The 11,771-nt window shown below is 37.9% G+C and overlaps 1 protein-coding gene across 1 annotated transcript; it reads right to left on the bottom strand.

Annotated features, from left to right (window-relative positions):
- Window positions 1-661: 661 nt before the first annotated feature.
- On the bottom strand, window positions 662-4,477 carry LOC121767022 (vinorine synthase-like). The gene is made up of 3 exons (XM_042163238.1): window positions 4,050-4,477; window positions 822-996; window positions 662-739 (listed from the first exon to the last, which is right to left on the bottom strand). The coding sequence occupies exons 1-3, from the start codon at window positions 4,475-4,477 to the stop codon at window positions 662-664; spliced, it is 681 nt and encodes a 226-aa protein (XP_042019172.1).
- Window positions 4,478-11,771: the final 7,294 nt, after the last annotated feature.

The following is an 11,771-nucleotide window of genomic DNA, read 5'->3' as shown; positions in this document are numbered from 1 at the left end:
CGTCAAAACACCATAATAGATAAATATACAAAATATGGACATGAATTGTAAGTTTGACACCAAAACGGACCAAATAATGGGCCTTAAATAGTGTAAAATCCGAGCGTATCAATACCTAGGGAGTCCACTTGATCAGATTAATTAAAAGTTGGAGGGAGATCAGTGAACCCTGACCGAGACAGGTGTCACTGCCGCAGAGCACGTCTCTCCACAAGAGCCTTCTCATCCGCTCTTTTCCGATTCTCCTCAACCAATATCTGAGGTACACTCTGATCCTGAATCTGAGAATATGGTTGTTTCCACTGAGCTCGTCGTGATACAGAAGCACCGGAGGAAGACAATACTGTTGATAGTTGACACTGGCCGATATATACTCCCGAACAGAAGTACGCGAGGAATTACCCCGAAGCGGTACTCCCCTGAGATAAATTGGGAAGACGGTGTAGCAAATTTTGTGCAAGGGAACTTTACCAAGATGGCTCGGGCCCTTGAAGGAGCCCTTTATGAGGAGGAGGATTTTTCCACAGACAGCAAAGGAAGCTATGAGTCTAAAACACTGGAGGGAAGTAATGTTTATAGAAATGAAAGCACTCTACCTATTACATCTAGAAATCCCTAAAACACTACTTTGGCCCTCGTCACCGGCCGTCTCGGACCCCAGCTATTCAAAAACGGGAAAAAAAGCCGGGAGGAGGGCGAGACCACGAGGGGAGACAGCCTTCGTGGCCAGCCGCAACTTCTGCCAAATCGCAAAAAACGAGAATTAGTTGCATGAAATAGAGACAACTAAGAGGAGTATAAAAAGGGAAGGGTAATACTACCTTTCCAGAGATGAGATGAGGAAGTGCTTGGGCTAAAGGGAGCAAGCCCAGCCGGCACCCTCCTCCAGCAGCTGCAGGGGCCCAGAAAGGCTGTGTTAGACCAGCTTGTACCCTCCCTCTTTCCCACCAGCCATTGTCAAGAATATCCATAGCAAATCTCAGCCTTTTAGTACACCTGCAAAAAGGAGATAAAACTCATGAACGAGCTAAGGTACAATGTAGCACAAAACACCAAAATCAGTTATAATAATCAGAGTATAGCCAGGAGCTATAAGCTCATCCAGCCCACGAGTACACTCTCTGCGAAATGGCTGCAGAGGTAACAGCCAAATCAGCCCATCAAGGACTGCTTCCCCACCAGAGATGCCAGCCTTTCAGGCTTTCAGTTAAGCCATGAGCATAAATAAGGCCCAGCCTCCTCTTTATCAGAAAGCAACATCCAGTTACAGAAAAAAGGAGCCGAGGCAGGGGAAAGAGGCGAGGAGGAAGCAAGAGCAAGGATAGGAACTAGCAGCACAAGTTCAGTGGAGGTAACCACACTTCCTTCAACCTCTGTTAGCCATCCTATAGCATCATGTAGACATCACAAGCATGCTAGGATACCGTAATTAAAACTCAGTCACGGTAATCAAACATAATCGGTTGAACATAGTGAGTCTACCACAAGAACTTAGAGAGTTGGAGAACTAAGCTTCTGCCGATTAGAAACCATAACATAAGCGAATTAACGAACGAAGAGAAAGCTTAGCTTTGGGAGTTTCTATCGGAGTTGGCGGCGACCAGACGGCGAAGCCGGAAGTTGACCGCAAGGCAACCGTGACACGCGACGGCTCGCCGCTGAAGAAGATCGGCAGCGGCGGCGTGAGTCTCGGACCAGCAGCGAATCAGCGATGGCGAGCACCGCTGACTCCAGCAGCTGCTGTGCGAGCACCAGACGGTGTCGAGGCTGCCAAGGGGGAGCGAACGCAGGGAACGGGCAGAGCGAAAGGTGCCGACGAGAGTGAGTCATGCGTCGAGGTCACCGCGGGCAGATCCACTGCTCGAACGAGATCGCGGTGAAGGCACCGACTGCCGAAAGGGAGAAGTCTCGGGGAGAGACCAGTCGACGATCTTGAACCAGGAGCAAGGTCGGAGCGCCTGAAGGCTTGGGAGTCCGATTTCAAATCGGAGGAAGCGAGGCAGACCGACGTCCCCCTCCTCTGGCGAGTACGCGAGGACCGATAGCCGAGCCGTTTGGAGACGGAGCCGACGGAGGGGGCGTGACGGTGAGGCAAGGGGGCGCGATGGAGGAGCGCGAAGACAGCGGTCTCGGACAGCGTCACTGCTCCTTCTTAACGATCGAGCCTCCATCTCAATCTAGAAATCGAGCTAGGGTTCTGTCTTCCCCAAATTTGGAGATTTGGGTGGAGTGGAAGAAAGGAAATTGAGAAAGAGGGGTGGAGAGAGAGACGGCTGACGGATGGAGTTCTCTCCAAAGTTTGGGCTTTGCCCATTATTTCAAGGAGGGCCTCTTAAACTTAGCAATAAGGCCCAGAAAAGTAAATAATTTGGGCCATAGAAAAGAAAGCTGGGCCGTTTTAATTAAGAGATAGTATTATGGGCCTAGGAATTTATTTTCCCAGACTAAATTCCCTAGGCCACAGAAGGAACGAAAGATTAAGCCGTGTTGATTGAAATAGTTTCGATAAAATAATTAAAGCGGGCTTAATAGTCACAGTTTTAATTAAAGAATTTAGATCTCTAATTTTGAAAGAAAGAGATAAAATAAAAGAGCACACACTTAGGCATGCATTCATGCAAGATAAGCAATTATTTTTTTTAAGCCTAATTTAAGTATATTAAATTTTGTAAAGGAACGTCGTCGCTCGACGAGTAATCTCAGGGTAAGGAAAACACCCGTTTTGCAAGAGTTTAAGCAATCGAGGTGGGCTTTCTTTCTCTTCTTTCTTTAAAGCGTGTTTATGAGAAAAACATGATTTTTTGAATGAGTTGTCATGCCATGTTTTATTTTGTGATTGCCTATCTGTTCAAAGAATTCGGGTCCCAGTAGGTCAGTAAATCCTACTCGGACTAGTGTACACTTAGGGACCGTGAGCTAGCAGGTTGGCCGGTCCGTGGGTCGTGAGCTAGCAGGTTGGCCGGCCTAGTGGTCGTGGAATGTGGCCACATTCCCGATTCATGCAGCTGATATGGCATATCATCAGAAGTTTAAATGACTGCAGTCTATTTTCAGAAAGAAATACAGATTTTACTGGCCGGGACTTGATTACAGAAAAACCCCGCGTTCACTTAGCTTGGCTGACAACTAAAAGAAAATAGTTTTCGGCATGAGCCCACTGAGTGCATCAAGTACTCAGCCCTGCATTTGTTTTCCTTAATGTGCATTGATCGTGGTCGAAGCCGAGAGGTGTTGGGACAGAAGACCAAATAAGTAGGAAGGTAGCGGTTGTAGTATGTCTTCATACATATTACATCTGTCTTGGTACTCTTCCGTTGCGCAAAGTTTAGAACTTGCTTTTAACAAAGACAATTGTTCCATAACTACTCTGATTCAGCATGTTTTGTACCCTCAACACATTTCAGACAATGTTTCTTTTGATTTAAGCATCTTATGACGAGTCGAGACAGTTTCAGTGTGTTTTAAGTAGTTGGGGCAAAGCTACACTTTCTTTGACTAGGGAGATGTGGTCGTGACAAAATCAAATCAAGTACTATCTTTGTTCCCTCATAGTTGGGGCAAAACTTTTCGACACGGAGTTTAAGAAATTTATGTTTGGTGTATTAAGTAGATAGATAAAAAATGTAAGAGATGTAAAAAGATAAAGAGAATAAAGTAGACAGAATAAAGTAAGTGATAGTAAAGTAACAGTGAGAAATTGTTACTATATACAAAAATGACTCAACTATGAAGGAACTTCCCAAAATGAAAAAATTGACTCAACCATAAGAGAACGAATGAAGTACATAATATTAGTTTGTATTACAAAAACATATCAGTTTCTGATATTGAGTCATGAACTGATATCTGATATGTTTTGTAATGTCAACTGATATTATTGTATTTACGAATTGGTATAGCTCTGTGTTCAGACTTTAAAAAAAAATGAAATGAACCATGAGATTTTTTTTTAAATGACAACTGAAAGTCAATTTTTTCTAATATATTAGTATTAGTTGATATCACAAAACATATTAGTTTTTTATCAGAAAAAAAGTAAAGAGGCCAACCTTAAGTGTGTCTGCCCACGGGACCGGTGAATGATTCCAGAAGCTTCCCCGCAACAGGTCTTCCCCCACGCGCGGACGAACGCTGCTGCAGATGACCCATCCACTAGCTTATGTGACAGAAACAAGCCAACGGCGAATCCTCCACACTCGAAGAAACTGATCTTCACAGACAGGTTTCGGGTTTCGGTCCCGTCCGCCGTGGGGAACAACTGCTTCACCAATTCCTCAAAATTAGGGTTTTGTGTGAAGTGTGAGAGGGGAGCGTGAACCCGGGCTTCGACAAACTCCGCTCCCGTGTCGTCGCAATCAACGTGCGAGTTTTGTACAACTGTGCCTGCAATGGGGTAGAAGATGGTTAGGGTCTCCGACAAAGACTGTCTCAGACGATTTCGAGATTTCTTGTTTCGACGTAGATCGATTGTTTTCATATAAGAAAATGAAGGGAATGTATTCTGGTGATTGCATTTGATCAATAAATGAGAGTTTGTGGATTTTGGAAGCGAGTGGAGTTGGGGATGATGGTTTTACAATATGGTTTGTGATGATTGTCTGTGCCATTTTAGTTTTTAATTTTTTTCTTTTTTTGTTATCTTGATTTTCATGTCAATGCTTTTGATATATATAGGAATGTTAATTAGAAGTCATTCAATAATGTTTATTTTACATGGTAGGTACAATAATAATTAATACTCCAGCCGTTCTATAAAATTCCAGCCGTCCTATAAATTACATGTTTCTTAAGAGCATCATCAATGCAAAATGTATGTTTCTTAAGAGCGTCTGCAATGCAGCCACGCGTTGCAAGTCCATTGGTTTTTATGGCGGCCTAGTGGCTATGTGCAGAAAAACGACATCCTGTAAGTTCGTGAGGACTTTCACGATACGAATTTGAGAAAAACCGGCAATGCATGCGCAACGCCCACATATTGATGAATATGCATGAGAGGCTTCATGCGCCATGGATTTCCTGGTATGCTCGACAAGATAGATTGTATGCACTTACAGTAAAAGAATTGACATGTTGCATGGAGATGTACAACAAATACTAGTGCGCACATCCAACATTAATTCTCGAAACAATTGTTGACCAACGTTTATGAATTTGGTATATTTTTTGGCGTGGTTGGGTCGAATAATGACATCAACATATTTTCAAAAAAATTACTACTCCCTCCGTCCACCAAAATTGGTCTTACACCAAAATGGAAAGTCGATCTCAATTTATTACTCATTTTTTATTTTTCTCTCCTACTTTATTAATAGTATTTTGTTATTTCTCTATCCTACTTTATCCATTTTATCACTTTCTTTTTCATACTTGATCAATATAATTTTGTGTTAAAACTCGTGTTATCCACCTATATAACTATTTTTTCTAGATGAAGAGAGTATAAAATACTGAGGATCATAATCGCAAATGGAATAAGAAATAAATGAAATTATAATTATAATATTGCATAAGCCATAGTTAAAATGTTAAGTGAATATAGTAAGTTAACTATTTAAGGACGTTAAAAGAATTAGCTTAGAGAAATTTATTTATTAGTGTGGTCACCCTAACTATTCAATACATGGGGTTTAGCTAAACCTTGGTTGTAGCCTGTAGGTTACTAAATTTCAGTACCTTATTAAAAATATCGATCTATTTCAACAACCACCATAAATTAAATGCGGTGAGGACGACCTTTCTCATCAAATCAACCACCTACAGCCTACTCTATTCCCGTTTCCCTGATGATCAAGTCATTCAACACTTACCGGAGCAGAGAAGCCAAAATTGGAATGAAGGCGTGGGTCCCAATGCCCAGTGTTCAAACGTTGGAGAGCCTATTGGTGCTGCTCACTTGGGTACTCTTTTTCCTCCTAGGGTCTTTTTTCCTTCGGGTTTTTGGCCTTTGGAGGTTTTAACGAGGCCCGACCCATCCCAGGGTTTGTGAGTAGCACCGCCGTGTGGATCTTGTTGTTATGTTAGACTGGATGCTCTAGTTTGCTCCTCGGTGGGGTTTATTTCCCCTCGAGTCTTTGTTCTCTCTTTGGATTCCCAGGCCTGTCTGGAATCTCGACCCTTGGGTATGCCCAAGTTGTAATCTTGTAATTTTGATCCATATATTCAATTGATTTAATTATAAAAAAATGAAGGAATTGTCAAGCGTGTGAGTTGGTCAAGCGATAAAAAAAGTTAATGCTCGAGCCTTTGAGGCCAACGGTCTCAGGTTCGAATTCTTCGTAGTGCGGCCTTAAACTTAAAGTCATTTACCCAGTCCTAGCTTATATCCTGGTACTCCCTCCGTCTCATGCTACTCGCACTTTTCACTTAGATAGCGTAAATTTGAACATGAGTACTTAGTGTAATTAAATTAAAATTTTAAGTGCAATAAGGCAACCCTTAATAAAGGAAACACGAACTATCTCTAATATCTTAATTAAATACCATAATTTTTATCTAAAACAGAAATAATGCAAATAATTTGGGACAATCCGAAAATGGAATGTGCAAGTAGCATGGGACGGAGAGAGTACTATTTTATCTAGGAACCGAACATCACCTTAGGTGGCGTTCGGTTGTCATGACTAATATCATGAGACTATCCATCTAGGATTAAGTTGTGAGATTATTTTAGTTGGAAGGGGGAGGCTATGACTAATTATCATGGGACTATCCATCTAGGAGTAAGTTGTAGGGGTCAATCTTATGAACCAAACATACATTTTTAATTATGAGATTTAATCTTGGCAACCGAACACCCCCTTAGCATACAATTTTGAAGGGGGGATCTATTGGATAGAAATAGTTTGCAACGTGAAGCGAATAGGTAATGGTAATGATTTTTTTTGTTTTACTTCAGAAATGGGTGAAATTCTAATTTTTGTTCTTCTTGTTGAAATTTTCTACAGATCAGGCGGGGGTCGTGATGTTTCGGACCGGAACATGACTAACATCTAAAATAACTAAAAGAATAACCAAAAGAATTGATAAAAAATGGTCTATTTTCCATTAAGGTATTACGTTGCAAACATTCTTTCTCTCTCATAAATCTTACATACAACCTTAAAACTTATAAGTGTAAGCCAATTGTGGGATGCAAAATCAAATGTTGACATCAAAATATATATATATATATATATATATATATATAGGGTTGCGTTAAAGACAGAACCATTCTTAAGTGTAGAACCTAGAACTCTACATATTTTATTCATTGGATGAGGAAAAATGACGGTCAAGATTAAAAATCATACATATTAGACTATGTTTTCACGACATTCCGGACTCAACATGTGAAAAAACTCACATGTTGATGGAAGAATGAATGAAACGAAGAAGAGTCCATGCATGCTTTATTTTTCACTTCTCTGCATTCACCCATTAATAATAGTTTTGTTGTAATGGGAAGTTGTTGTGCAAATCAACACGATGGATTAAAAGATCTAACGACCTCCGTTTGGCATTTGTTCTACGTTTAAGAATGGTTCTACGTTTAAGAATGGTTCTATCTTGATCACAATCCTATATATATATATATATATATATATTCGTTGTTTCGAGAGTAGTGCATGCTATTATGCTAAGATATATTTCGTCTGTGGGACATTCCAAAAAAGAAAATGTGTTACTTAGAGTGGGATGGCTATAATATAAAAATCGAATAACTAATGTTATTTAGAAAATCATTTTTACTTTATCTATACTATATAAAAGCCAAGTCCTCAAAAAGTTGTTTTTCCCGCCCACTTTCATGAAATATTGAGAAGTATATTATAAAATTGTATTAGCCTATAATATACAATATTAATATATGATTGATTTGATATAGAGAATAAATGGTTGTCAATTAGTCAAATCACTCTCCTTTTAACCATTGGGTAAAAATAAGATCAAATGGTTTCTCTCTTATTTATTTTAATGACCAATAATACTATGCCATTTGTAACAGTCCCATTGGTCAATAAATATTTTATCTATTACTCAAATATCTTTATATATTAAATTAAATATATGTAAAAGTTATACCAAAATTCATAGGTTTTCATCCTCTACAAATTGAGATCACATTTGCTATAGTTCTATTCACAAAAAAAATCTCTATTTTCTCTACATATAATCTTTCTTCTATATTATAATTTCTTTTTGTTTTAAATTTATTCATCATCCATGAGAATGACATGTTCTCTAATCTATACATCTATACATATATAAAAGCCAAGAAGTAGGAATTTTTATTTTTCCACCCACTTTCATGAAAATTTGTAGAGTATATTGTATAAATCTTTTAGCATGTATAATAAAATTTAATGCAAGATGCATAATATGATAGGTTGTCATTGAACAAAACACCATTATACATTTGATAATATACATTTAAAAACGTGAAGTAGTGTGATTGATGTGAGTAATAAAATGATACTCCGTAAACCAATGGCCAGTAAACAAATCAACGTACCAAATGGTATAATCTCATTGGTTGATAAATATTTTTTAAAAAATTTATATATCTTTTGTATATTATTTTAATAAATTATAAAAATTATACCAAAATTCGTAGTTTTTCATCCTCTATAAATAGATACCACATTTGTTATAGTTTTGATCACAAAAAAATATTGTGTTTTCATTCATATAATCCTTCTTCTTTGATAATATAATTTTTTATTTTATAGTCTTCTTTGTTGTTCATTATGAATAATGATGAGGGTAATATATTCTCGGATTCTCAAAATTTCTATTTCTAATTTTAATATGGATCTAGGTCATCCTCTATTCTGACTGTAATTGAAGGTAAGTTTAAAAAAAACCTCATTTGTCCCCCTATGCCTTTATTTACAAATCTTTTATGTGATTCAGTTGGGCCGTACATCCATTTATAGTGATATAGTAAGTTTTAGTGTATTAAAAAAAATTATTACTTTTAAAATGTTTTAATCTTTTGGCATCAAATCATTTCTATACTCTGCACTTTTTTTTTCAAATTTTCAACAAAAGAATGATTTTGTTCTTAATATTTAAATTTAGGTAATTAATTGTAGATATAGTTCTTGATATTTAAAAAATACACTCCTTCGTCTTCAAGTCCGGACGTGGTAGATGGCTATCACCCCCAAGAACACGAAATAAATACCTAAACAAAACAAAAACAAAAGATCAAATAAAATAAAACAACTAGGTAGTAAACAACCTATTGTCTCCCCGACAACGGCGCCAAAACTTGATGCGTATTTTTAGAGTATCTAGACCAGTTCACACAAGATATCAAGTTTAACTAATTAACTCTAATAATACTACAATACTGCAATATTACAACGTCGTAGTAGTATTTCAAGTGTTGATTCACATGGAGGTGAAAAATTGTTTATACTTAAAAGCATATAAAAACATACAAAGATTGAATTTTTTAATTTGAAAGTTGTTGACAAAGTAAAGTGCAGATTAACTAGAGAAAGACTTTTTCAAACGAAAAAATAAATGCCACTCCAAGTTGCTCAATATATTTGTATTGTTCTATACCTCTAACAAAGAAACTTATGCAGTGATTAAAACATCAACCTAATCACATACACTGACCATGTACACGATGAGTAGTTAATTAGCTAAATACACAACCTATGAACTAATTTTCAACGACTACAAACTCCTACAGAAGCGCAGGAGAAATACTCATCTACTATGATCACCTACTTAATCCACTCTCAAATTGTCCTCTGAACAATTCTAATTCAATAGCATACCAACAATCAAACACTCCCAAACTATGTTAAAGAGATAATAGCATAGGAAAGAACAACACTACATTATTAGAGCCAAAAACATAGTGTATAAACATCAAGCATATTGTAGGTATCAAAAACAAATTGATTCAAAGGTTAGAAACATCCATAACATCCTAAATTACAACTTAGAGCAGCATTGAGAGTTTTAGCCTAAACACATGGTATATTTGCAATAAAAACCATAGGAAGCAAGCTCTCGTTGAGTGGAATTGGAATTTGGAGACGGATCGTCGGAATGTTGGCCGGAATTTCTTCCTTCTCTTCTTCCTCCTTTCTTTCTCTCTTTTCCTCTCTAATTTCTCGTCCAAGGGTGTCTGAATATTCTCAAAAACTGCTCCAGAAACCTATTGTAAACTAAAATTAGGCTGTTTCCGAGATGAAAACGCCCGACCCGGGCGAAATGGTGCCAACCCGGGAGTTTCTACTGGACCTGTCGTTTTGTTGGTTCAAAAATGGCCGGGGTCGGGCGTTTTCGCCAGGTTCGCACTGCTCCGTGCAACCTTCATCAAATGGCCATAACTTCTTCATCCGGGTTCCGATTGAAGAGTACAAGGTACCCACGCGAAGCTATTTCAAAGGCAAAGATAACGGTGGTAAGATAAAAGAATTTTGACATTGTCTTGATAGGCAACGAGCAGTTTGAATCAGACCCCTGGTCCGGTTTGGCTCATTGTATGCTTTCACCTCCACATGTACATCTATCAACTAAAATATAATAATCAAACTTTAATGATTAATTGAAAGATGATTTTAATATAAAAAATAGGAGAAATCTGAGAGTAGAATAAACATTATTTGATTTACATCAGATATTCACCGATGAAGGATCACTTGCTATTTAGTTGAAAATTTCAGTTGGTCCACTTTCTCTACACTGTTACAGAACTACATTATCAGTACAGGGGCTATGTTAGACCAAAACTGGACTGGATTATTTGATACCAATAATAAATTAGTAAAAATTGACACCCAAGAAATTCATAGATGATGCCATGGAGGCCTGTGCTTCAATAACACATTTTTGTAACAATTCTGAGCTCTCCAATCCTCAGCATACTTATCTCTTCCGCATGGAACTGCTTCTTCAGATGGGTTGATTGCTATGATGACTGATCATTACAGCAATTTGATGAGACTACTTTAATTCTATTAGCTAGCTGAACAGATTACAAACAAAATAGGGCTGTCAAATTTTGCTATTGGGAAGTGGTGAGCAGTTTTTTTGTTAAGATAAATGTTTGTGAAAACTCATCAGAGAGAAAGAGTTTCGAAATTTAAAAAGTGCATATTCTTGTGGGACAGACTAAAAAGGAAAGAATGTATATTCTTGTGGGACGGAGGAGGGAGTAAAAAGTTTCTTGCTATCTTATTAGAGTGTCCACGATAGTGGACAAGCCCTCTCCCACCGCCGCGGGTAAAAAAAAAACTGTTGCATGATCTATGTTTCAGAATCATATACATGCAATAATAGTGAGCGTCTCTTGGAAAGAATGTAGTGGAAAAGGAGTTTGGAGCACTGAGAAACAACTTTCATGAAGAGGTTACCAGTACACAAGTATCGTTCATCTCTGAATTATCACTCACTCTGCAAATGTGGCCATGGAGTATTTGCCCCTTTCCAAATTTTTGCAAATAGGCTTGGATGTTGTTGGAACAAATATATACGTATAGTTTAGAACCAGTTTATTAACAAGTTTAGTTATTTTTTTTGGGGGGTGTGTAATATAAGAGAATCTTGTGTACTGGTTGATCAATGCACAGACCAAACCAAACGGTGTGTTAATTATGGACATGTTGCCTTGTGGTTTTCAAGAGGTTAGAGATCTCATTATTTGGTCTTCATCTTAAGGGATAGTTATTCCTGTTTAGATGATGCTCCAGCACAAACACTGGCTGATTTGTCAAGAGATGAAGATGGTAACTTATCTAACACTCACTTTTTCCTCTTCTGAATAA

This window comes from Salvia splendens, chromosome 15 (assembly GCF_004379255.2).
Source record: "Salvia splendens isolate huo1 chromosome 15, SspV2, whole genome shotgun sequence".
Classification (NCBI taxonomy): Eukaryota; Viridiplantae; Streptophyta; class Magnoliopsida; order Lamiales; family Lamiaceae; genus Salvia; species Salvia splendens.
Note: the sequence above shows the minus strand (reverse complement) of the source record. Positions and strands in the feature narration are given on the sequence as shown.